This window comes from Elephas maximus, chromosome 3 (genome assembly GCF_024166365.1).
Source record: "Elephas maximus indicus isolate mEleMax1 chromosome 3, mEleMax1 primary haplotype, whole genome shotgun sequence".
Lineage (NCBI taxonomy): Eukaryota > Metazoa > Chordata > Mammalia > Proboscidea > Elephantidae > Elephas > Elephas maximus.
This window is the reverse complement of record NC_064821.1, coordinates 182,327,308-182,354,946: the sequence shown is the minus strand read 5'-3', so window position 1 is coordinate 182,354,946 and position 27,639 is coordinate 182,327,308. Positions and strand designations below refer to the sequence as shown.

Genomic DNA, 27,639 nt, shown 5'->3' with positions numbered 1-27,639 from the left:
AAAAAAGAACACTGCTCTTTTCCCACTCTCAGCCAGGTATGTGACTTTAGATAATTACGCACTCTGGACCTCAGTTTCTTCTTCTTTTCTCCTTCCGCTCTGCCACATACTTTTTTTCAAATGAAATCTTGTCAAGAAGCCCTGGTTGCTCATCCATCTGCACCATCCCCACCTCCTCCTCCAGGGTAGGGTCTTCCCTCAGTAAGCCCCTTAAATTCCATGGGGTCCTTTTGAAAACCCTGGCACTGGCTGATCTCCTGAGTCCCTTCTGGCTCTTACTATCTTTCATTCTGGTTTGGAATTCTTTAAACAGGCATTGGCGGTTAGTGTGATATGGAATATGGCAGGGTTGGGCTAAGATCTTAGCATCTATGAGCAGCATATTTCATGAGCCACCCTGTCTACATGTTTTTGGTTTTCTGGTTCTACAGTAAAAAAAAAAAACTTTTTGTATATATATTTTACTAAAAGCTGCTTGAAATTATTTTTGGCATCAGACAAGGAATTATCAAAATATGTAAATAACTCAAATTATGTTGAATTTCAAATTACTCCACATTGTGAATTTCAACTGCTTCTTGTTTCATAGCTAATCCGAATTTCTAGGAAAAATTCCAGGTCTTCTATGTTTTCTTTTTCTTGCTTAACTTATTCTTATTGAAGAAGCAACTAAAAGAGCATGTTATAGTGAAACATTCTGATGAGAAATGATAATTTTACAAGACGAGAATATGTAAATCTCGCAGCTGTTAGGCCATTGACTATCCTGAGCGCGTTATTCCTTTATTGCTTCCAACAAGAGAGAATATTACCCTTTTTTTTTTTTTTTTATTGCAGCTAGAGGATAAAACTTAGTTCTTCTATGTTTTCAGTCCTCTTGCTTGTGCACAGATCTTCTGTTAAGTGTTTTTTCTGATCTTAGAAAAGGTCAACACTGGCCTGGATTCAGTTTCAGGACACACTTAATGAAGGATATAGTCAAATTAGAGAATAGAGTATCTGGGCAGAGAGGGGACTTGAAACCATGCAACACAAGAAAATAGGGATCTTAATCTGGAGAAGCCAAGAGGAAGAGGTGGTTCAAGAGAGCTGCCATTGCATTTTTGAAGTTTTCACGTGAAGGAAAGACTAAAGGTGGTCTGTATGGTTTCAAGGTGGTAGAATTAGAAGCAGAGGGTGGCAACCAATTTGGGGGCCGCCTTCAACAGTGAGTTTCCTAGCACTGGAGGTATACAAGCTTATGCTGCAAAACTGCCTGTCGGTATGTCCTCGTCTAGATTCAATCAATGATTGCGGAGTTAGACTAAATGTTGATTTCAAACTTGAGACACTTCTATACTTGATGGCTAAATTTCTGTATTTAACAGAAGAGGGGCATTTTAATTCTCTTAATATTTCTTTTTTAAAAAATTTTTATTGTGCTTTAAGTGAACATTTACAAATCAAGTCAGTCTCTCACACAAAAACTTACATACAATTTGCTACATACTCCCATTTGCTCTCCCCCTAATGAGACAGCCGGCTCCCTCCCTCCACTCTCTCTTTTCCTGTCCATTTCGCCAGCTTCTAATCCCCTCTACCCTCTCACTCCCCTCCAGACAGGAGATGCCAGCATAGTCTCTAGTGTCCACCTGATCCAAGAAGCTCACTCCTCACCAGCATCCCTCTCTTAATATTTCTTTACTGGTGAGACAACTTTATTATTGCCTAAAACAAAATTCGACTCCTTACTTACATATAAAATTGGGTGATTAGAAAGAAGTTTCTTCTATGATATTCCTCTACAGGCTGTAAAAACATACCTTTATTATGAAACTATGACCAGTAGGAACTTTGACCCGTGATAACTGAGAGAATAAAGTGTTTTATGATCTCACTAGAACCTTGACATATATGTGTGCTGGATGTACTATCTTGTCCACAATTTTTCTTGTAGAATTTTTAATAACTATTTAGATTGTGCAGATTTTGGCTTAGAGAGATTTAATTAAACTGACAGTCACTTATTTTCCTTTCATGGAACATTTTAACATTTAAAAAAAACATTACTTATAGAGACTTATTACTTTGAAAATGTCATTATAATCTTCATATTGTAAATACAGTCAGGAAAAACAAACTTTTTCAGTTAGCGTTCTTGAGTTTAAGGACTGCTTTTTATTCATTCAGGTTATAATTTACTTCTCATGAACAAAATTTCTAAGCAACAGAATTATATGAGAGTGGCTTTGCAAATATTTGCTAGAAGACAACAAGAAGGTGTTGAATTAAAGTGTAGATTTTGGGTTCTTTTCATTGGACTCCATATATTTATTTTGTGAAATTAAAGGTTTATGCATTGAATGAGAACTCTGACTTCTAATGCAACTTTTCTAACACTCCAGTGAAAAGTTGTTAGGAAACGTTAAGGGACTTTAGATGCCACAAGAATTTTAAATCACCAAATTTGGAAATAGATTGCCGTCGCTGGATTGATTTAGGCTTTTAAACAACAGTAAGTTTTTGAGAGCGATTCATATGCTTTATTTTTCCATGTCTTTCACATATAAAATCCCACTTAGAATTTTCTTCAAACAAAACGTTTTGAATTGACAAACATTATTGATACCGAGATTGAGGGAATAAACATCAGGAAAAACTCAAGTAATTGTGTGAGTAGACATGCTTCCTTCTTTAGAACTCTAAGCCAGGGCTGGTGGCTTGTAATACATGAAAACATGGAATCCACCTCAGAGTCGTGGAATACTCATCACAATTCATCTTAACAGAACTTTCACACTTTTAAGAACTCTTTGGAGGTTTTTTTCCCTCATACGAAAACTAAGGGATTTTTAATGGCGATCTTTTGGGTTTCTTCCAGCTTGAAATTTGTATGGTTCTAGGCTTAGAGTTTAGAGATTGGAGTGTTAGCACAGGTTCTGTTCGACCTATTTTACCAGGGCATGTTTGGTTAGGATTACTGAGGTTTTCAGAACAATTAATATTTCTGAATATCAAATTAATATTCGTTTATTGTTTTTGTGCCTGTTTGGCTTTCTGGTTAGCCAGTGAGACAGGCTAACAGTGAGGGGAGTTTCACTCTCCGGCCTCAGCCCTGCCTAAGATGCAGTCACTCTGCGCTTCACGTGTGCGCCCCCTTCTTCTCTAGAGGTAAACACGCTACGCCCAACGCAAAGGCCGGCGCAAATCCCTTTCAGTTTCTGGAGAAACCAGAGCGCATGCTCTTGTGATGGTGGGTCCGTAGCGCCATTTTCGTATCGAAGGGACTCCCTACTAATTAAGCACGTCCTTATAGGACACCCAGCATTAAAGTTGTTCTAACAGTGTGAAGAGCCTTGGAGAAACAAGTCAAGGGCCTTTTTGAGCTGCGCAGCGCTTCAGGGGAGATTACATATAGAAGTTCTTTTGTGTTAATTTCCCTTGTTGACAGGAGGCCGCCTCCCTTCTCTCCGTTTCTCTCCCCCCTCGTTGGCCTCTCTCCTCCGCCCCGCCCCCCCTCCGGCGATAGAGGTTTGGCGTTTGTGTGACTTTGTGCCGACAGCGGCAGCACATGAGAGGACCTGGGGAGCCGAATGGGAACGTTTTTCCCCGTGACAACAAAGCACAAGTTACATCAGAGTCTAGTATGTGTAGAGGAAACCAGTACCCGTACTGAGCTAGGAGGTAGCGCTTCTTTTATAACATTTTATACTTTGTAAAGATGGAGACCCTCAGTGGTAGAGGTGGGGGTTGGTTGAAAAGTTAGCTAGAGGTAAGGCAGGGCACAGAGGTCTGAGGGCGTGTGTGTGTGTGCAAGAGTTTGCAAGAATGTGAGCGAGGAGGATGAGAGAGAAAGAGAATGAAAGATTGAGAAGAAAAACCTGGAGTAGAAGACTTAGCCGGTGCAGAATAGGAAGGGGCACCGGCGCATACTTGCCTCTGAAGCTACAATAGCGCTCTCCCCGACATCCAACTCCATGGTTTCATTCATAAGTTTCTGGTCTGGCGGCCCCGCCCGGCTCCCCTCGGCCGAGGGCCGGGTTTCCTGAACCGCAATTGGTGAACAGCAACAAAGCCTTAGCAACTGGCTCCTAGTGACCCGCGGGGCGCCTGGTAACTGGGGCGCGGGGCCAGCGCGGAGAAAGGAGAGGGGCTGTCCCTTTAAGGGATGGCCGCGGAGTCTTGAAAGTGGAGGGGGGTGGGGGAGGGCGGGGAGGAAGGTCTGGGGGTGGACCTAGGGGGAGGAGGAGGAAGAGGAGCTGCTGAAAGGAGGTGGCGAAGGAGGGGGCGAAGGAGGAGCCGGAGCAGCTGCTGCTAGCCCGCGGGCACCGGAGTCCTGCCCGCTGCTGCAGGAGTAGCCACGGGCGCGATCGGGGCCAGACGTCTCCTCCTCCATGATCACTTTGGGAGCCGGGGGAAGACTTTGCCCGGCCTTGCGAGCTGGTCTGCGTTTCCCAGGCGCGGCGGCGGCGGCAGCGGCGGCGGAGCAGCAGCAGCCGGGTCCGGTTCGGAGTGTCCACAGCCCGGGACGTGTGCGCCCCGCGCGGAGCGGGCTCGGGCTCCCCGCGGAATGTCCCCCGGGCGCCCAGCGCGCTGACCCCCCGGCCGCCTCCGCCTTCGGCGCCTGCTGCCTCTCTCGGGCCGGCTGGGCGTTTGGGACTGCTAGCACCCGGGCTTCTGGGCAGTGGGGAAGCCCCCGGGGGTGGGTGACCTCAGCTGGCCAAGACCCAGCACTCCCCCGTGCGTATCTCGCTTAAGATGGCAGCGGAGTCAGGGGAACTAATCGGGGCTTGCGAGTTCATGAAAGGTGAGGAGCAGCCGCCCCGCATCTTCCGACCCTCCCTCGCCCCGACTCTTCACTTCTCGCCCCTACGTCCCAGCCACTGCCCCAGCTTCTCCTGGGGCCCCCAAGTGTCCTGCAGCCGCTGCGCGAGCTCTCGTCCTCTCTTGGTACTCTCCTCTGCCTGAGGACCCCCTGCTTCCGGTTTCTCTGTCTTTTCTGCGTCCCTCGTTCCCTCTGCAGCTCCCTCGGTTGGCCTCTTCGTCCCGTAGCGGGACAGCGCTGACTTCTGCCTAGACTCCTGCACGCAGCAAATCTGGGGGATCCTACTCTGGGTGTTGCTTTGGGCCGCTTTTATCCCCACCCTTGCTGGTCTTGGTCTCACACACCACCGCCACACCCCCCGGTCTCTCCTCTCTTCCTCTTCTTGAAGTCTCCGGAGCTACAAGCGAGAGGCTTGCCTCTCTCTTCCCCCTCTGCAGTTGCTGAGGTCTGGAGATTTCTAAAGCAAATTTGTATCTCCAGTTCTGGGGTACCCCCAGCTCCTGTGTACTCTAACTGGCCTGATACAGGGAGATGTGGGAGTCGGACCCCCTGCTAAATCCCTCCTTGTGATCCTCTTGCCGCTTCTACTAGCTGTTGTGCTCTTCGGTTTCCGTCTCTTTCTGGGAGAGATCAGATTTCCGCAAAAATTCCACGTGTTATGGGGTCTTTAAATTATGGGTAGCAGTTGTTGTTTTGATCCTTCGTGTATTATCACTACCCCCCCCCCACGCCCAGCTTCCCTACTTATGTGTTTTCTCCCGTCTTTTGAACTTGTCTTTCAGATCGGTTATATTTTGCTACTTTAAGGAATAGACCAAAAAGCACAGTAAATACCCACTATTTCTCCATCGATGAGGAGCTGGTCTATGAAAAGTAAGTTTCTGTTTTGTTTTTTTTTTGTCATCCATTTAGCTCGTTGGCACTTTGGTGAGGAGAGACACCGCTCAGCTTTATGACAGTTTTAGTTACTTTCCTCCAGTGGCGCAAACAACTTTACCAATTTTTCTTAAGGGTCAGGTGCTTGGGGAGAGGTACAGGGAAAGTTAACATAATTTGAACGTGTCGGTACCTTAGTCCTTTTAGAGTTCTACCTTTATTCTTCTACCAAGCAAACTGTACAGTGGTAACATTCCCCAGAGTAGGATCAGTGAGACAGACACTCTGAATCGCCAGACTCTGTAATTGGCCTGTGAATCAGTTACTGAGTATTTATGGAGCACCCACGGGGTGCAGGGTAGTGTATTACAGGTGCTTAAGCTGTCCAGTTCCCAAGGCTTCTATTGTAACTCAGGATGTTTTTGTTTGTGCAGTTTGTTTTCGGAAAGTGGGACATTCGCTGCAGGGAGCTATATCCAACTTGTATCTATGAGTAAGACTCTGCTTGTATGACATATTATTAGGAGCCCTGGTGGCACAGTGGTTAAGAGTTTGACTGCTAACCAAAAGGTTGGCAGTTCAAATCCACCAGCTGCTCCTTAAAAAACCTGTAGGGCAGTTCTGTTTTATTTGGGTACCCCAGGCTTTGTGGTATTATTTTATTCGCCTTTGAGGAAGTGGTATAGGAGCGCTGATTTGCTTGCTTTTTGATTACTTTGCTTCTCTGGTATTAAGGTAAGAGTATGGAACAGTTTTCTATGAAAGACCATTGATCTACAGGAAAAAGATATCTAATACTTTAAGCATAGTTAAAAATTAAAGAGAAACAAAACTCCATTCAATAAAAGCAACAGACAATAAGAACAAGAAGAAGGCTGATTGCTTTGGTTAGCTTATGTCCTATGTTAAAAGAGTTGTTTTAGGTTAGTCTCATATATCTTACCAGCACATGTCTTTCAGTTTGTTGTACTGTGGTGGCTTGCATGTTGCTGTGATGCTGGAAGCTATGCCATGGCTATTTCAGATACCAGCAGGGTTATCCACGGTGGACAGGTTTCAGTGGAGCTTCTAGACTAAGACAGACTAGGAAGAAGGATGTGACGATCTGTCTCTGAAAAAACTGGCCAGTGGAAACCATATGGATAGCAGGGGAACATTGCCTAATATAGTGCCCAGAAGATGAGCCCCTCAAGATATGACGAGAAGAGCTGCCGCCACAATGTAGAGTTGACCTTAATGACATGGATGGAGTAAAGCCTTCAGGACCTTCATTTGCTGATGTGGTCTGACGCAAAATGAGAAGAAACAGCTGCAAATATCCATTAATAATAGGAACGTGAAATGTACAAAGTATGAATCAAGGAAAATTGGAAGTTGTCAAAGACCACAGCCTTCAGTGTGGATTACACCTCAAAACAAAAATCCTCGCAACCGGACCAATAAGCAACATCATGATAAATGGAAAAAATATTGAAGTTGTCAAGGATTTCATTTTACTTGGATCCACAATCAATGCCTGTGGTAGCTGCAGTCGGGAAATCAAATGATGGGTTCCATTGGACAGATCTGCTGGAAAAGACCTGTTTAAAGTGTTGAAAAGCAAAGATGTCAACTTGAGGACTAAGGTGTGCCTGATCAATCACCTCATATGCATGTGAAGGCAGGACAGTGAAAAAGGAAGGCGGAAGAAGAATTGATGCTTTTAAATTATGTGTTGGCAAAGGATATTGAATATCTCATGGACTGCCAGAAGCACAAACAAATCTGTCTTGGAAGAAATACAGCCAGAATGCTCCTTAGAAGGGAGAATGGCGAGGCTTCGTCTCATGTCCTTAGGACATGTTATCAGGAGGGACCAGTCCGTGGAGAAGGACATCATGCTCCATAAAGTAGAGGGCCAGCGACAAAGAGGAAGAACATCAAGGAGATGGATTGGCACAGTGGCTGCAACAATGGGCTCAAACAGAACGATTGTGAGGATGGCACAGGACTGGGCAGTATTTTGTTCTGTTGTACACAGGGCCGTTATGAGTCAGAACTGACTCGAGAGTACCTAACAACAACAATATATTTTAATTTAAACGTTTAAAGTCTTGTTGTCTTAACTGAATGGGCAGTTAAGTGCACGTAGTTAAATTAACCATAGTTACTCTAATAAGCTTTCTAGGGCTTGTCCTGTTAAAAGAGATATTGGCAGTTCTGCCTAAGGATATGTGGGTACCACCATGTGTTCAATAGTGAGACTATTCCGTACCTTCAAGAACATGTCTTTTATTTGAGGGAAAAACATTCTTGTTGCTTTATCATGGAATTCTCGAAGCTCATGTCTTCAGGCCATTTCTCTTAGTGGTGCTAGGTGAAGGATTCTCCTTGAATGACTGAAGTGAAAGTGGAAATGAAAGAGCCCTTTGCTGCTATGAATGCCCAGAGTTGCTGAGGCAAAGAGGTCCAAACCCCTGGTGTCAGATTACAGCTCTGCTCCTGAGGACAGAATGGAGTTATGTGCAGCCTGTTCCCTGACCCTGGGTACCTGGATGATGTCACTGCCAGTTGCGTTTATTGAGTGTTCACGCTGTTGTTGGGAAAGTGCAGTGTCCCAGCTTTCTTTTTGTGAGGTTAGGGTTTGGGGACCTCTCGTGGATCAGAGGTAGGGACTTTGTATATGCCATTGTGTTCGGTTCTGCAATGACCGAACATGCCAGTGGTTAATATGTCACTGAACAAGCTCAAGTCCTTGAAGTCTGAGTTGCTTCTCTTGGGATTTCTAAGTGGTAGATCTGGCAGAAAATTACATTTAGCTAATTAAAGGAAAACACAGTATTTGATGGCTTTTTAATTTTAATATTGATACATCTGGAACATTTTTTGTGATTTTAATGTTAAAGTTATACGGTTGCTATGAGTCAGAATCAACTTGACAAAACACAAAAGCAACAGTTTTAGGATAGCACTACAAATTGTATTCCATTTGTATTTATTCTACTGTATTTCTGGTGTTTTACAAGAAAAGACTCGCTGGAGAGGCCTCCCAATTTATATTTTGAGTTTGGATGTCATTTGAAACTATGAGGACTCCAGCCTGGGTAGAGCATACACTTCTCTTAGCTTGGACTTGCCCTCCCGTGCCACTTGTGGCTGTGGTTCTGACCACCTAGAACATTATCTCTTTTGTTACCCCAACATACACTCAGCGTTAGGAGATATAAAGAATAAAATGATAATGAATGCACACCTTACCCACAGGCGTGATGAATGAATACACATGAGCCCCAGAACTGTGGGGGGAAAAGCAGGACTGCAATTAGAGGTGTAGAAAAGATAATCGCCGTAAGAGAAACATAACCTCTGTGCTAGGAGGAATTCAGAAGAGAGTGGAGCACATCTGGTTGAGAAGTTGATGAAAGAGTTAAGATTGGCTTGAAGGGTGGACAGGGTTTTACCAAGCAGAGATGTGAAAGAAGCCATCCCAGAAGAGAGAATAGCAAGGACAGTGGCTTAGAGGAAGAAGGCATTGGACATGTGTTCAGGGAACAGTAGTAAGTCCTCTAGGTTACCTGGTGTATATATAGGTCACATGTGAGGGATGTGGAATATGAATCTAAAAGGTCTGTTGGGCAGACTCAATGCCACAATCAGGAATCTCCTATTTCCCTAGTAAGCTGTGGGACTTTCTCAAGGGCTTTGGGGCAGGCCATGGTGTGACTAGGTTTGTGTCATGGAATTGCTGATAATGGCAAACATTTATTGAGCATTTAAATGTTTCCCAAGTGCTGTTCTAAATCCACAAATATTAATCCATTTGATATTCACAACAGTTCTATGAGGTAGCTCCTGTTATCATCCCCATTGTTCAGATGAGAAGAGTAAGGTACCAAAGCCAAATTCATTGCCGTCGAGTCAGTTGTGACTCATAGTGACCCTATAGGTCAGAGTAGAACTGCCCCAAAGGGTTTCCAGGGAGCAGCTGGTGGATTCGAACTGCTGACGTTTTGGTTAGCAGCCATAGCTTTTAACCACTGCTGCACCAGGGCTCTGAGGAAGGTACAGAGAGGTTAATAACTTGCCCAAGGTCACAGGAGTATGAAGTAACAGAGCCGGAACTTGAACCGAAGCTGTTTGGTTCTGGAGTACTTGTATCTTCTCTCAAAGAATTAATATGATCACATCATTTAAGATGGGTTAGAGAGGAAATAGGAGCCCACGTAGAAAAATTCTGGAATGTTCAGGGGGAAGAAACAAGTGCCTAGATTAGAATGGTGGCAGTGGTGATGGAAAGAAGGGATCTGAATTCATGTGACTTGGCAACAGATCAGGTGGGTGGGTGGGGGCTTAGGAAAAAGAAGAGTCAAAGAAGTCTTTAAGACAGCTTGGGTTGCCCTGAACCTGCTAGTGCCATTAACTAAAATAGGGAGTAGGGCAGAAGAATTGGCTTTGGTGGGAAGATCAAGCATTCTATTTTGGCCAAGTTGCTGCTAACCGAAAGGTTCCCAGTTTGAACCCACCCAGAAACTCCTTGAGAGAAAGACCCATCGGTCTGCTCCTATAAAGATTATGGCCTAGAAAACCGTATGGGGCAGTTCTGCTCTGTCACATTGAGTCGCTATGAGTCAGAATTGACTCAACGGCACCTAACGACAACAAAGGATATCCATATCAGTGTTGGATATCATGTAAGTTTGAAGTTCTTGTACACCTACTCCTCACTTATTGACTATCTCCTTATCTGACATTTTGCGTTTATGACGATAAGAAAAAACCTACTACCCAGCGATTTTGTACATTAATGACATACGTCTGGCAGTAACAAATGCCAGAGTGTGAGGAGAGAATAATGCTGGCCGGGATGGTTAAGCTTATGTGTCAGCTTAGCTGGGCCGTGATTCTCAGTGGTTTGGCAGTTTTGTAATGGCATAAACCATCCTCCATTTTGTGAGCTGATGTGGTCATTCTCCACTTTTCCATAACACTGATTTTCACATAATGACCTAGTTTTGAACCTAGCCATATCAATAAGTTAGGAGTGGTGTATTTGGAAGTTTCTCCCAAAAAGATGATGAAGCTGTGAGAATGGTATGATTTCTGGGGAGAAAGATGTCAAAGTCTGTGTTTCATAGGCAGGACAAGGATGAGAAGAGCAAGGGGAGGAGGTTGAAATAAGCAGCCAAAGAAGTAGAAAAACATTGAGGGAGAGAGTAAAAAGGGGCAGAGTGATGGAAACATTGGAACCATTGCTTCCGATCCGCTTCTTGGAAGTATGGAATGAGGAGAGACTGCAGAGCCCCTGGAAGGATTTGTAGTAACCTGATTCTATCTGTAGAAGGTGTTGGGTGGTGAGAAAAGCCTTGGCTGTGTTATCATAATGTGGTTGCCTTTAAAGAAAAGAATGTATTTATGTTCATTATCACCCAGGGCCTTGTGTAGACCAATAGCTGTGTAATTATTTGCTGAAAGTGTAAATGAAAGACTGCCTGTCTAGCTCAATGATGACCTTAGAAATGAAGCAGCTATTTCTGAATCAGAAAGTAGGTCCTTTAATTATTAGCCTATTGGTTCTTTGGACACAGCTGTGTTTTGTGCAGATGTTTACTTAGTTGTAGGATGATAGCACTCCATGATTGAAATGACAACCTTCTGAGAAGCTGGTGAAGAAAATTTAACAATATAGCCTCGGGAAGAAAGGCTATCAGAAATGACTTTTCTGCTTGAGTCTAGACAGGACTTACCTTTTTAGTATAAAGGCCTGAGCAGTTTTAGTAAAGGAGGGTAATAAGAAAGCATAAATTTCTTCTTGGGTTATGATGTCTCAGATCAGGATTAAAATCACAATATAGGCTAACACACATATGTAACAAAAATAGCCCCATGAAAAGGGAGCCATTCAAAGAAAATTTATTTGTATTTGATTAAGTTACAAATACCTCTCAACTCTCCAGAAAGGCTAATCCTTTAGTATTGGAATCGGGCCCTGTAATCCACATAAAGGCTTATTTTTTATAACTTAGCTCAAATTTTCTTGGCTCAAAAGTTAGCAAAATCAAATACATTAATTGGTATAGCCTTTGTGTGCCCATCTTGATAGCTATAATGGATGTTGGATTAGATGTTAATGGCATAGAAACCCAGTGTGCTGTGAAGGGTGGGGTATAGAGTCTTTTTTTATCAGCCTTCTTCATTTTCATTGCTTCTCTCTTTGTGTTTGCAAAGGAAAGGTATTGAAAATGCACGGGAGAGCTATTCGTGGAGATATTCTTGGTTCTAAATTTTGAGCAGTTTCTAAAGTGACTCACAAAGAATTTCCCCAAATATTTTTGCATGTAAGAATGTGCATCAGATAATGAGGACTAATTAGCTAAATTGAAGACAAATAATTTCAAACATTCTATTTTCATTTAAACTTTATTAAAACCCCCTGATGGTAATGAGTCCAGGAGTTTTTGGAGAAGTAAATTATAGAAGAATGATTTCTTTGATCTAGTCTGTAGCACAGCTTTGAGTCAAAATGTGAATCTAGGATATCGTTGAGTGAAGTACAGAAAAACTCCTCTTATCTGGAAATATTTGTGGGCATGGAGTATTTTGATTAGGTGGAAGTGAGAAGAAATCCCTTTGGTTTTTCAATTTTTTTATTTCAGGTCTAACATGTAGCAAATGGAATAATTTAATAGAAAGGTGAACGTCACTTAAGCACATAACCCCGTTACAGTTGCTGCCGAGTCGACTCCCACTCATGGTGACCCCATGTGTATCTGAGCAGAATTTTGTGCCAAAGGATTTTCAATGGCTGATTTTTTAGAAGTAGATTTCCAGGCCTTTCTTCCAAGGTGCCTCTTAGTGTACTTGAACCTCCAACCTTTGGGTTAGTAGCTGAGCCCGTGAATGGTTTGCACCACCCAGGGACTCCTAAGCACGTACACACTTATCTATGATTTTATACATAAAACCATTAGAAGTCCCTGATGGTGCAAACAGTTTTCTCTTGGCTGCTAACCTAAAGCTTGGTGGTTCAGACCCACCCAGCACTGCCACAGAGGAAAGGCCTGGCAATCTGCTCTGTAAAGATTACAGCCAAGAAAACTCTACGAAACTTGATTCTACTTTGTAACACATAGGGTTGCCATGAATCAGAATGGACTTGATGGCAATGGGCTTTTTTTTTTTTGGTTTAAGGTTATTGTTTGTTACCTCAGCTCTCATTATAACTACCACAAATATATACAAGAGATTTGGTTGAATTAAGAGACAGCTTTCACTGTGGAAATCCTAATAAAACAATAACAAAAACAATAGCTATCACATAGTCCTTGTGCCAGGTGATGTTCTAAGTGCTTTACACACATTAACTCAGCTAATCCTCGGAAACAAATCTGGGAGTCAGGCGCTATTATTATCGAAGCTTTACAGATGAGGAAACCAAGGCCCACAGAGGGTCAGAAATTGCCTGGTGTCACTGAGCTAGAAAGTGGCAGAGCTGGGTTTCAAGCCACAGGCAGCCTGCCTAGAGCTCACGTTGTTAACCAGGAGGCTTCAAGCAGGTTCCCAGCTGTCCTAAGCCTGAGGCTTGTGGGGAGGGGTATGGTACAGCCTTGCCCTTCTGTAGCAGGCTTGGACCTCTAGCATAGTTGGTGGTAGTGTTGGCCAGTAATGTGCCATGGATGGAACGTTAACAGATCTTATTTCCAGGCTGTATCTGGGAATTTGTGGTGGTAATTCAGTTTTTTTTTTTTCCCCACAATTTCACATTTTGTTGGTGTAATTTTCCTTTTTCTCCCTTCAGTGGACTGCCAAAAAGAAAAAGAAAATCAAGTTAATTATCATTACTTATTAGTAGGACAGGTGAGAAGAAAAGAAACCTGTTTTTATAAGCCTATGAAAAAGCCCAGTTTTATAAGCCTTTGTAGGCCTCTGGTGAAATGATCTTGCTGCTGAGCTGTTGTAACTTCAGATATAATGATTTCTGTAAAGCATTTTTCTGAAAACTCAGAGGATAATTTAGCTTTTAAAAAAATAGTTGGCTTACACTCACTTCCCTTTTTCTCCTTTCTTCCATCCTGACCTTGCAAAAGTAACCCAGGATTGCACAGGGCCGCTTTTTCTTTCTTTAAATTTTTTTTATTGTACTTTAAGTGAAAGTTTACAAATCAAGTCAGTCTCTCATACAGAAATTTATATACGCCTTGCTATATACTCCTAGTTGCCCTCCCGCTAATGAGACAGCACACTCCTCCTCTCTACCCTGTATTCCCTGTGTCCATTCAGCCAGCTTCTGTCCCCCTCTGCCTTCTCATCTCCCCTCCAGGCAGGAGCTGCCAACATAGTCTCATGTGGCTACTTGATCCAAGAAGCTCACTCCTCACCAGTATCATTTTCTATCCCATAGTTCAGTCCAATCCCTGTCTGAAGAATTGGCTTTGGGAGTGGTTCCAGTCTTGGGCTAACAGAAGGTCTGGGACCGTGACCTCGGGGGTCATTCTAGTCTCAGTCAGACCATTAACTCTGGTCTTTTTATGAGAATTTGAGGTCTGCATCCCACTGCTCTCCTGCTCCCTCAGGGGTTCTCTGTTGTGTTCCCTGTCAGGGCAGTCATCGGTTGTAGCTGGGCACCATCTAGGTCTTCTGGTCTCGGGCTGATGCAGTCTTTGATTTATGTGGCCCTTTCTGTCTTTTGGGCTCATAATTACCTTGTGTCTTTGGTGTTCTTCATTCTCCTTTGCTCCATGTGGGTTGAGATGAATTGATCCATCTTAGATGGCCATTTGCTAGCATTTAAGACCCCAGATACTACCCTCCAGAGTGGGATGCAGGGCTGCTTTTTCTCATCCTTTGTTTTGAACACATGCACTTTATGTATGTGTTTGTGTATATGTATACCTGTCTTTATAAGCAACATTACTATGTAGATACAATATGAGCACATAGGCTAAACATATGTACCAGTTAGTTCTTAATTCCGTGACCCAGGGGAGTCAAATTTTACTTTCTAGATACTGGTTTATTTAGATATTTGCTGTTTCGACCCTTTAGGCATTCAAAGTGTGTAGTTTGCCTTTAATTTTAATAATAATTAATTGCTATTCAGTTCTTTCAGTTTGCTTGAGATGACTCCGGTGAAAACCCAAAATTTAACAGAGGTACTAAGGAGAGTTTGTCTCACAGGGCTAACCTGAATCAGGCAACGTAGAAAGGGGCCCAAATGGGCTGCAGAGGAGGAATGGACCAGGAAAGCCTAATGGGGAGCTGTCTGCTGTCCAAGTTCTTTCTAAGCCAGGTCACCACAGGGTGGCTTCATTATTGTGTTTGAAGTAGATTCTTAAGACATCAGATGTTCTCATCTCTAAGTTCATAAACACATTCCAAAGCCAAAAATAAATGACTTTTACTTTAGCCACAGCTCATTATACCTTTGTGCCTTAAAAAAAGAAAAAAAAAAAAAAGAGAAGACTATACATTTTTATGGGAAGTGAGAAATATGACTTAAAAACTTGTAAATGGTTGAAAACTGCTGTAGAAGAAACTAACATTTAGGTGAGATTTGGTGCGGAGCGCTGTGCAGATGCCTTGGGGATACATAAGTGCAAAAAGAAGGAAGAGAAAACAAACACAGAGCAGGACAACTTATATTAGGAGCTGCAGTGAACTTATTAGGAATCTAAGAAAGGAAAGGATGATCGCTGCCCACAGCAATGAAGACTGCAGCTTTTGAAGCATGTGTAAGAGTTTGATGAGCAAAGAGTATATTTTATAATCTCCGTGAGGGCAAGCAATACCTGTTTTTGCTCATCATTGTATCCCTAAACCTAGCCCAGTGCCTGGGATAGAGTTGGTGCTCAAGAAATTTTAGTTGAATGAATGAGTGAGTGAGAGTGAGTGAATGAAGAAAGAAGAGAAGAAGGGAGAGAAGAGATTTCAGGCAGAAAAAAGAGGCACGAGAAAAGGCACAAGATGTGTTTGGGAATAGCAAGATTCTGTTAGGTGAGGCATAAGACTTGAATAAGAGAGTGGTCACAGGCGAGGCTGGACTTGGGGACTAGATTGTGGAAAGCAGTTAGTACTGGATGTTTATGAACAGAGGAGTGAGGCTGACCTGGGCTCCGATGCCTGGGAGGTAGAGGTCAGTTAGACTGTGGCAGGAATCCAGGAGGGAGGTAATAAAGGCTTGGAGTCCCTGAGTAGACCTGGGCTGCTAACCAAAAAGATGGAGGCACAAGTCCACCCACTGATCTAGTTCCTAAAAATCAGCCACTGAAAACCCTGTAGAGCACAGTTCTACTCTGACATGGGGTCACCATGAATTGAAGTTGACTTGATGGTACCTAGTTTTGGTTAATAAAAGCTTGGATTAGGGTTGTAGCAGTGGGAACTGAAAGGAAGGGCCAGACTGGGGGGCTGGGGGAGGCTAGACAGGATGGATTGGCCAGATTAGGGACTGACCAGATCAGGATAAGGAGCCTTGGTGGCCCAGTGGTTAATCACGGGGCTGCTACTCAAAGGTTGGTGGTTTAACCCATCAGCTGCTCCGCTCTCGCTGCCGTAAAGACTACAGCCTCGGAAGCCCTACGGGCCAGTTCTCCTCTGCCCTGTGGAGTTGCTGAGTCTGAATCGAGGCTGGCAACAGATCAGGGTGGGGAGGGGAGGGGGAAGAATTGAAGGTGAATTCAGGGTTTCTGGCTTGAATGACTGGGAGAAAAGTGATACCTTGAAGTAGGTGAAGCTTATAAACCAGAAAGAGGAGCTGCCTTGTTTTGGGGGTGGAGGACGGGAAGGAAAAAGAGGGATCATAATGGAGTCTTGCCTTTTGTGATCTTTAAGCAGCAAAGAGTACCTGTCTTGAACATTTTAGTATTTACTTGTTTAAAATCTGTGCGGATGAGTGGGACAACTGATCTCTCTGCTTCCTTTCTGGCTTTATGATTTGAGTTGGGCGTTCTACACTTCAGTGTGTGATTCATTGTTTCTTTTTGATGTTCTTTTCAAGCTTTCGTTTCAGTTCCCTTCAACCAAATGTTGGTTTTGTAAATCAACTGAATAGTTCCAGGCCCGTGAAAGAATTTTTTTGTTGAATGAGAACCATCAAAAATGTTTCTCTGTTTATTTAAAGTATTTAATATCCCCAGTCCTTGACAACTCAGAAATATTTGGTAAATTATCACAATTATTTGTGCTGGACAGTGAATTCCTTTATAAGAAATAGACTGTGTGAACGGTGGTTTTGGAATAAAGTGTTTCAGCCCGGCACTTTCCATAATTGCAATTTAATATTTTGGTTTTAAACATGTTTACCTCCTATTGATGAGTTGAAGAATTTGCCAATTTGGACTTGTTCTCTTGTAAAATTTAGTTTTCTTTTGAGAACCAGAAAAGATCGTTTATTTCAAATTTGGTCTCTTTGATGGATATACTCTAGTAAGGCATTTATCTAGTTTTGTCTGGGAATGCAGCATTTAGTGAGGCAGCCTCTATTTCAAGATGTAATTTTCGGAATTGGAAAATTATATCTTGAAGTATCAGAAGTTTTACAATTTAAGTAATTTAAGGAAACCTTTTAAAAATGAATCTACATTCTAGCCCTTTTAAAGAAATTTACTGATCATGCTTTACTTTTGTCTCCGGTACTCAGACTCTATCATTATGAATACATTGGTTGAACAGTTTCATTGTGTTTTAGGAATAGCTTGAGTAGCTCCTAAGGAGAGAAGGGAGCCCTGGTGGGGCAGTGGTTAAGAGCTCGGCTGCTAACCACAAGGTTGGAATCCACCAGCCATTCCTGGGGCAGTTCTACTCTGTCCGCAGCAACGGGTTTGGTTTGGTTTTAAGGAAAGAAGGACTCTCTGCTTATGTACCAGATGGACCCTGTTTCTAGTATCTTATGTCTTAGTGATTTTAATTTATTCAACCAGATTTTGTTATGACTTACTACTATGAGTTGAGTACTTCCTAGGTGCTGCTTGTTGTCAGGTTGGCTTTTGATGTTGTTGTCAATGTACCATTGACTAATAGCTGCCTTCTCCCTACAATCTGCCTGATGCTTCTAATATGCTATGAGCAGGGAAACCATATATCACATTTGATTAGCACTGGGTACAAAATGGAAACCCTGGTGGCGTAGTGGTTAAGAGCTACTGTTGCTAACCAAAAGCTTAGCAGTACGAATCCCCCAGGTGCTCCTTGGAAACTCTATGGGCCAGTTCTACTCTGTCCCATAGGGTCGTTATGAGTCGGGATTGACTCAACAGCAGTGGGTTTGGTTTGGTTTGGGTACAAAATAAGACTAACTAGGCTCTGAATGAGACCCAGAGTCTCTCATAAACCTAGCTGAAGGGCATGGGTTTTGTAGCCTCAGATCCCTGAGACTTCTGAATCTGTGATCCTTGTATAAATGTTTTCTTATTCTATACATTTTTCTTCCTCTTAAAGGAGTATGGAATTAATATATAGTGTTTGTATTAGTCTTGGTGGTCAAATTATCGATTCTTAGCAGCAGAATTAATATGAAGTGGTAAAAAAACGTATTTTTTTTAAGTGTCAAATAAAGAAAAAGGTTTAAAAATATCTCTTCCGGGAAGCTGTGAGTGCTGGATTTGTAAAATGTGCCTTTTCTGTTTTGTTCGACCCTTTAGTTGGCATTAGCTTTGTTCCACAGTGTCCTAGAGCAGAGTACCTACAGGTCTAGAAAACCCAAAAGTAAAGGCCTGAACTGGTTTTAATTTGTTAAAACTCTCCACCTGAGTTGAACGGGCTCCTAAGAAAGGAATTGGGGTGATGTCTAATTGGGGTGAAGGAGCCTTGATGGTGCAGTGGTTAAACACTTAGCTGCTAACTGAGAGGTGAGTGGTTTGAGCCCAGCACGTGCTCTGCCCGAGAAAAATGTGGCAGCCTGCTTCAGTAAAGATTACAGCCTTGGAAACCCTATGGGGCAGTTCACCTCTGTTCTATAGGGTCTCTGTGAGTCAGAATTGACTTGATGACAGCAGTTTGGTTTGGTTTTTATAGCTGGGGTCTGAGTTTTTTAGATTGGGGGTTATTTCTGCAGCAGGTCGCATTTGGAACATGCAGGCTGTAGGGGAAAGATTGTAGGGATGCCCCAAATCTTTCCCTGCACAGAGGGGTAGATGATATTGCCATTTTCTATCCTCTTACTTTCTCATTTTTCTTGGGTCAGTTTTGTCCATTTAGTTTTATTTTGTACCCCAAACTAATAAATGATACCCCTCCCCACACTGGTGTACCTTTTAGAAGGATCAGAACAGAAGAAGGCAGTAATTTTGCTGATGAACCAACCAAGTCTCAATTGGCTGTTTATTTACTCCGTCTTATCTGCGCCAGGTCCTAGGGATCCAGTAGTGAGCACGTTTTAACCCACTCCGTGTTCTCACGGAGTTTATAATCCAGTGGAGACTGGGAGGAATATTAATAAAATATTCAGATACAGATTTATTTGTAAGAGCTCTGGAGGAAAGACATATAGCTATTCGAAAGCAGATAACAAAGAAACCTGGCCTGGCCTGGGGGCTCAGGGAACAATTCCCTGAGGAAGTGTGATTTGGGTTGGGATCTAAAGAATAAAATAGCTCTTAACTCTGCAGAAGAAGGGAGTCCTGTGCGAAAGGTCTGAGGCAGGACCTGAAAGAAATTCCCTAGCTGGAGATAGTTGTTGTGAGCTGCCAAGTGGGCTGGACTCATACTGACCCCTGTGTTAGAGTAGAACTAACTGCTCCATAGGGTTTTCTTGGCTGTAATCTTTATGGAAGCAGTTCTTCAGCCCTTTTATTCTGTGGAGCTGCTGGGTGGGTTTGAACCTTTAGATGAGTAGCTAATCACAAGCCACATGTGCCACCCAGGCTCCCATGGCCCTGAGATGACTAGTGATCAAATGCGGGCAGTGGTACAAAGCGAGGCTGAAGAGAGAGGCAGCGCTGGCCCCACTCAGGGCCTTGCAGACAACTTTGAGGGTTTTCGTTTTAATTCTCAGAGCTTAGAGAGGTAATGTGATCATGGCTATAGGTTTCAGGGTGATTGTTTTCCTTTTCAGGGCCTCAGCTGCTTTATGAAATATGTGGGTTAGTCTTCTATGTACAGGGGACAGTCACCATTGTTTCCTACCAAAGCCATGTGTGTACTTTTTGCACTGCCCCCTTGCCTTCAACACTTGCCGTTCGTTCACATTGCTCAAGAATTTTTCTGTGGGAGTGGATTTTAATCTTCCCAGGGCATTCCTGAAGAAGCCTCCTTTTGTTTTCATTAATCTGAGTTTAGAAGAGGGTTTTCATTAATTGACATGGTTCCTCATCAACTACAAGGACGGAAGTCACAGAATTACGGAGCCTGATGCTGGAAGGTTCCTTGATATCACCTGATCTGAGATTTGGCTTTACAGATACAGCAGCTGAAGCCTGAGGGAAACTTGCTGCTTGCCCCGGGTTAACCCTGGTGGTATAGTGATTCAGTGCTATGGCTGCTAACCAAAAGGTTGGCAGTTCGATCTACCAGGTGCTCCTTGGAAACTCGATGGGGCAGTTCTGCTCTGTTCTGTAGGGTCACTATGAGTTGGAATCGACTTGACTGCAGTGGGTTTGGGTGTTTTTTTTGGTAGATGGATAAGTGTTCCTTACACTCCCAATGTTGTGTACCTGAACTTTCCTAAAAACCTAGAAAATGCATCAAAGGACAGAAGTGAGCATTGGTATTGGAGGCTTTCTTTCTTTGTGATCTCAAATGTCAAGCTTTATGCAGTTATGTAAATTATAGTGATGTCAAGCTGCTTTCTAGTCTCACCTCCAGTAATGTAGACAGCTTAGTGAATTTCAGGAAAAGGTCTAAGGTTCTTCCTGGTCCCCAAGAAGATGCTGAGGGAAATGCCTCCTGTACCCAACGTGATTTGGAAGACAAAGTCAAACAGGGCAAGCAGCCCTGAGGAACATTTGACCCGTTGAATAAATTTATCCAGTATGGAACTAGAGCCATAGACTAAGAAAAAGGAGAACTAGAAAGAAGTTTGTTGTTGTTAGTTGCCATTGAGTTAACTTCAACTCATGACAACCTTATGTGTAACAGTGAATGTTACCTGGCCCTGTGCCACCTTCCAGCACTTTATCAGACAGTATTCTGTTGCGATCCATAAGGTTTTCATTGGTTAATTTTCCTAAGTAGGTTGCCAGGCCGTTCTTCCAAGTCTGTCTTAGTCTGGAAGCTCTTCTGAAATCTGTCCACCCTGGGTGATCCTGCTGGTATTTAAAACACTGGTGACATAGCTTCCAGCATCATAGCAACACACCAACCGCCACAGAATGATAAACTGGCAGATGGGTGGTGCAGAAAGAAGGTTAGAAACCATCTAATTCAGTGGCTTAATTTGACAGATGAGGATGAGGAGTCCCTGAGAGGCTAAGATACTAGCCCAAGGTGACTTTTTCACTCAGTAATGTATGAGTTTCATTCTAATTATTGACCCCAAATTTCCCAATCTTACTAGAGAAAATTTACACACAGATGGGGAGATTAGGTAGGTGACCACGTGGGAACTAGAAGCCCTTGCCTCTCAGTGTTCTTTAATTCTACGCCAGGCTGCCCCGTGTGTGGTCTGGAGCTGGGAAGTTTGTTAGATGTGCAGCTTCCCGTCCCTGGAGGTCGACATAAATGTGATTGGGGTTGGTTATGCCATCAGTGTTTCAGCAAAAACTTGGACCTTGTCATTGTGCCCTGATCTTCGTTTATTAGTGTTCATTGAACAATTTGGATCCTTTTGAAATTTGATCATTGAGTTTCAGCCACGTACAGGAACTTTATCATCTGCCTCTAAGGGAGCTGATACTGTTTTAGTAATAGGGAAAATCCTAGGGGTGTGTGTAGCCCACAGGGATGTGGTGATGAATTGTACCAAAAATTCATGTATATGTGCATATATATAATCTCACTGTGCTTGGGGAGGGGTGCAACTATCTTAGCATTTATCAAACTGTAATGATATGCTTACTTATCTCATTAGTTAGTAAGCTTCTTGTGGGTAGAGAATGGTGGTGAGCAGACTTTTAGTAAATATTTGAGTGAATGAATGAATGGATACACAAAAAGTACCAGCAGTGCTGGAGAAAAGTTAAAGGGCTTATGATGATCTTGTAGATTTTTTACCCTATTTATAAAGCAATTACATTTTTTTGTATTGTAAGCATTCTTTGATTAATATGCCAACCTATAATGCCTTGCCTTGCTCAGAGTATGTGATCGTAAATTCTGTTAAATGGCTAATACTTGAAATGTCAGGTTATGTTTTTGCTGAGAAGTTGAAAATTTTCACAAGAAGCTTTTAATATGTAGATGAAGATAGAGCAACGTTTCAAGCAATGATTCCTCTGAGAACAGAGTCACTTAAATTATGTTGTTTGTTAGGTGCTGTCGAGTTGGTTCTGAAACTCATAGCGACCCTATATACAACAGGACAAAACACTGTCTGGTCCCGCGCCATCCTCACAACTGCTGCTATGTTTGAGTCCATTGTTGCAGCCACTGTGTCATTCCATCTCATTGAGGGTTTCCTCTTTTTCCCTGACCCTCCACTTTACCAAGTGTGATGTCCTTCTCCAGGGACAGGTTCCTCCTGATAACATGTCCAAACTATGTGAGACGAAGCTTTGCCATCCTTGCTTCTAAGGAGCATTCTGACTGTACTTCTTCCGAGACAGATTGGTGTGTTCTTCTGGCGGCCAATGGTATATTCAGTATTCTTCCCCAACACCATAATTCAAAGGCATCAATTCTTCTTCAGTCTTCCTTCTTCATTGTCCAGCTTTTGCATTCATATGAGGCTACTGAAAACACCATGGCTTGAGTCAGGCGCACCTTATTCCTCAAAGTGACATCTTTGCTTTTTAATACTTTAAAGAAGTCTTTTGCAGCAGATTTGCCTAATGCAATACGTTGTTTGATTTTTTGACTGCTTCTTTCATGGGTGTTGATTGTGGATCCAAGTAAAATGAAATTCTTGACAACTTCAATCTTTTCTCCGTTTATCATGATGTTGCTTATTGATTCAGTTGTAAGGCTTTTTGTTTTCTTCATGTTGAGGTGTAATCCATACTGAAGGCTGTAGTCTTTGATCTTCATCAGTAAGTGCTTCAAGTCCTCTTCACTTTCAGCAAGCACAATTGTGTCATCTGCATATCGCGGGTTGTTAATAAGTCTTTCTCCAGTCCTGATGCTGCATTCTTCTTCATATAGTCCAGTTTCTTGAATTATTTGTTCAGTGTACAGATTGAATAAGTGTAGTGTTATGGATTGAATTATGCCCCCCAGAAATATGTGTATCAATTGGGTTGGACCGTGATTCCAGGTATTGTGTGATTTTCCCCTGTGTTGGAAATCCTGCCTCTACGATGTTAATGAGGGAGGATGGGCAGCAGTTGTGTTAGTGAGGCAGGACTCAACCTATAAGATTGGATTGTGTCTTGAGGCATCTCTTGAGATATAAAAGAAAGAAGCCAGCAGAGAGGCAGGGGGACCTCATACCACGAAGAAAGCAGTGCCAGGAGCAGAGCACATCCTTTGGACCCGGGGTTCCTGCACAGAGAAGCTCCCAGTCCGGTGGAAGATTGATGAGAGAGCTGACAGAGAGAGAAAGCTTTCCCCTGGAGCCGACACCATGAATTTGGACTTTTAACCTACTTTGCTGGGAAGAAATAAATTTCTCTTTGTTAAAGCCATCCACTTGTGGTATTTCTGTTATAGCAGCACTAGATAACTAAGGCATGTGGTGACGGGATACAACCCTGGCACATACCTTTCCAGATTTTAGACCACGCAGTATCCGCTTGTTCTGTTTAAATGACTGTCTCTTGGCCTATGTACAGGTTCAGCATGAGCACAAAGAAGTGTTCTTGAATTCATATTCTTTGCAGTGCTGTCCGCAATTTGGTATGATTCACGGAGTCAAATGCCTTTGCATAGTTAGTTAAACACAGGTAAACATCTTTGTTATTCTCTGCTTTCAGTCAAGATCCATCTGACATCAGCAATGATATCCCTTTGCCACATCCTCTTCTGAAACCGGCTTGAATTTTTGGCCGTTTCCTTTTGATGTACTGTGCAACCATTTTTGAATTATCTTCAGCATAATTTTACTTGTGTGTGATATTAATGATATTATTTGATAATTTCCCTATTCTGTTAGATCACTTTTGTTTGGAATGGGCACAGATATGGATCTCTTCCGCTCAGTTGGCCAGGTAGCTATCTTCCACATTTCTTGGCATAGACTAGTGAGCTCTTCCAGTGTTACATCCATTTACTGAAACATCTCAGTTGGTATTCTTTCAATTCTTAGAGCCTTTTTTTTTGCCAATAACTTCAGTGCAGCCTGGATGTCTTCCAATACCTCTGGTTCTTGATCATATACTGCTTCCTGAAATGGTTGAATGTCAAGCAGTTCTTTCTGGTATGTTGTATTCTTTCCATCTTCTTTTGATGCTTCCTGCGTCGTTCAGTATTTTCCTAGGAGAATCCTTTGGTATTACAAATGAAAGCTTAAGGTTTTCCTTCAGTTCTTTCAGGTAGAACAAAAGTGAATAACACCAGGGCCTAATCTCACTCTTGGAGCCCTGGAGGCGTAGTGATTAGGAGCTTGGCTGCTAACTCAAAGATTGGCAATTCAAATCCACCAGCCACTCTTTGGAAACCCTATGGGGTAATTCTACTCTGTTTTATAGGGTCCTTATGAGTTGAAATTGACCGGACAGTAACGAGTTTTGTTTTTTGGTTTAATGGACTGTTGGAGTCCCTGGGTGGTGTGTGGTTAATGTGATTGGCCGTTAACCAAACTGTTCGAGATTTGAGTCCACCCCAAGGTGCCTTGGAAGAAAGGCCTGGTGATCTACTTTTGAAAAGTCAGCCATTGAATACCCTGTGGAGCACATTTTTACTCTGATACCCATGAGGTCACCATGAGTTAGAGTTGACTCAGAAACTGGTTTTACTGGTTAATTTCACTGTTGGGTAGTATGTGGGTCCCAAAGGGGAAGGACATTGTCTCCAAACATTTTATCTATAGCTCACTCATGGTGCTCAGCAGTTTCACTTGTATTTTATAGTTAATTTTGTTCGTATCTTATTTTTTTCATCTTGATCAGTGTCATGCAGTGAAGAACATGTTCTGTGATAAGGAAAATGTTCTGTATTTTGTATTACCCTGTTTGGTAGCCACTAGCCCACATGCAGCTTTTGAACACTTGAAATGTGACTAATATGATGGAAGAATTGAAATTATCATTTATTTAACTCTAGTTAATTTGAATTTGAGTATAAATTAGTGGCTACTGTGTTGGATAGTGCAGATCAATTTAAGGACAGGGTCTGTAATTTCTTTGCTTTTGTTTCCTAGCCCTGATAGTGGTGGAATATCTTACACACAGTGGCCGTTCACGGAGTATAAAAACCGTTACCGAATGTGTGAATTTACATTCTGTTATGGAAAACTCTGCCAGCCAGAGACTATTGTGAGCAAAATAGTCTTTTGGAGATCTCAGGTTAAAAAGCTGAGTAAAGTCTGCAAATTGCTTTGCAACTATAGAAATCTCTAAAAAATATCTTTATTTCCCTTAGGAGTGCTTGAATGTGTCTGAACGTTACTAGCTGCTTCAGGTTCATTTATAAGTACAGTTTATTGGCAAATTTAGTTGGGGACACTATGTTTTAATATGACCAGTGTTGGTAAGAGCTTGGCTGCTGCATTGGAATCTATGACTTACTTACAGGCTTGTTGGATAACTAAGTTGGGGTGAAGCTCTGAATTTATGTCTGAGTTCAGCCTTTTGGTGGAAGGCTGACCCTAGGCAACTTAAGCCCTTTAAAGAGGACCTCTTTTCCTGTGTTATGAGAACATAGCAGCTTATTTTGCAGTTGTCTGGTGAAATAGATGCACTTGTTAACCACATTGCTTATATGTGTGGCTAAACTGACATGGTAGTTAGAAACTATACAGCTTTGAGTTTGAAGCTGAAGTTGACCTAGAATGGTTAGTATGAAACTGAAGTTAGATGGTCGGAATTCTTTGTGCTTTCCTGAACCTATCTCAAAATGAGTTTTAAAAGCCGAATTAACCGTACCTAAAAATTCCAGATTCACCTTAAAGTTCTGTGTCAATATTTATATTCAAAAAGAAAAAAACAAAGTGTGTTAGTCAAGAGCATTGTTTCCAGTAAACCAGAACAAGAATTTCTCTGTGATAGAAAAAGGGCTGCCCTAATCAATGCTGGCAGATACTTATTTGTGTACTGGTTTCATTTTGCTTCTTTTGAGTGGGTTCTTGTTGGCCGCCAATTCTGCTTTTAGACTGGTCACTAACTAGGTTATAGGCATAGTCCATTTTTGATTCATGGATATTTTGTTTATATCTATAGTGCAGAGCACTACCCTGGGAAAAGACCTTTTATTTCAATTTATTACAAGTTTCCTTTTTTGGTAATTGTTTGTCCTCTCATGAAGCCTTTTTACAGAGACAGCAAAGGTTGGTGCTGTCTGGAATATAAATTCCAAAATATTACCAACTTGCCGAACATAGTAAAATATCCAAGTTTTGTGTTCTTTACTTATCTAAAACAAGTGGCTAGTAGCAGTTTTGATGTAGTGTAATGACAGGTTTATGATAAATAATGTAATTTGAGTGGCAGAAAAGAAATTAGATCAGATGATTCCCTCAAAATCAGGGTCTTTCGGGGATCAATTTTTGAGACTCAATATTTAGCAAATTTGTGTTCCAGGCTAAAGTTGAATTTAGAACATTACTGAGCACGCTGTTCATAATGAAAGTCCACTCGTTGAAGTTTTATGCCATGAGTAAGGCGTTCTTCTAAGCATACAAAGCATATGATACAGACTCTGGCTGAAGGACTTATTCTGTAGTTGGGTGTGTAGGATCTATACTTAAAAGATAATTTAAATACATGGTAGTATGTGTAGTGGGCCGAAAGGGTAGCTCAGATGGTAAGTTTTGGGAACTTTGAGAGAAGAGTAGTTAGTGTTCACTAAGGGGAGTTGGAACGACTTTATGGGGATGGTAGGGTTTCAACTGGATTTGAAGCGGATTTTGAGGAAGCTAGAGTGTGGCAGAAAGAGAGTATCTCCAAGTGTGGGCAAGGAGAGCAAAGACTTGGATTAAGAGTACGCCTAGAATATTTGCAAATACGGAATAGACATGTTTGTACTGAAAGTTCCATATAGGGTTGTTTGAGGAGATGAGGTCAGCCTAGAAGCTAGGGGCAAGTAATGACTGATAAATATATCGTTACACTGCAGCAGATCTGTTGGTGGTGGAACATGTGAGAAATGAGATTTTAGGAAGATTAATCGCTGTAGTGGTATACAAGATGACTGGGAAGGGGAGAGAGAATTTAAACAACCAGGTATGAGATGAAGAGGATCTGGACTTCTTTTGCTTAGGTAGGAACTGAAAAGGAAAGAATAGAAAGAGTGGTAACTTATTTAATATTGGAGACTTTAACATGTTTATTGATTAAGAGAGAGAGTAGTTTCATGCCTGAGTGACTGGGAGAAGCAAAATTTTTTTAGTCTGGAGGGTTGATTAGAAGGAAAGATGGGTTGAGTTTTAGACATTCTGAGTTCCAGCTGATTGAAGGAAACATAGATGCTGAAGATGGAGAAGACTGATGCTAGGATCACAAGTGTAGGTGACATCTCTCTTCTATAGGATTATCAGTTAAATTCATGATAATGGATGAGAGAGAGATTTGTGGAATGATGACTGTATCTTGGAGATACTTGTATAAGGGGATGGGAAGAGGGAGAGGAGCCAGTGTGTCTTTGCAGAAGGTTCAAGGAGAATGAGAACTGAAAAAAACAAAAACAAAAACCACTGGTTTTAAGATACCTGATTTGAAAGAATTGAGAGCAATGTTTGAGTGGAGTAGTTGGAATTGGAACCCAGAGTACATGAATTTTGTGACTAAGCAGGTGATAAA

The 27,639-nt window shown here is 42.3% G+C and overlaps 1 protein-coding gene across 3 annotated transcripts in view; it reads left to right on the top strand.

Moving 5' to 3' along the window:
• The first annotated feature begins 4,701 nt into the window (after positions 1 to 4,701).
• Positions 4,702 to 27,639, top strand: part of CDC14A (cell division cycle 14A) — a 187,008-nt gene continuing 164,070 nt past the window's right edge. For all 3 annotated transcript variants that reach the window (XM_049880249.1, XM_049880250.1, XM_049880248.1), the window contains exons 1-2: positions 4,702 to 4,786; positions 5,587 to 5,677. In XM_049880249.1, coding sequence (XP_049736206.1) covers positions 4,738 to 4,786; positions 5,587 to 5,677 — 140 coding nt within the window. In that variant the 5' untranslated portion in view covers positions 4,702 to 4,737. The remainder of the gene's footprint in view (positions 4,787 to 5,586; positions 5,678 to 27,639) is intronic.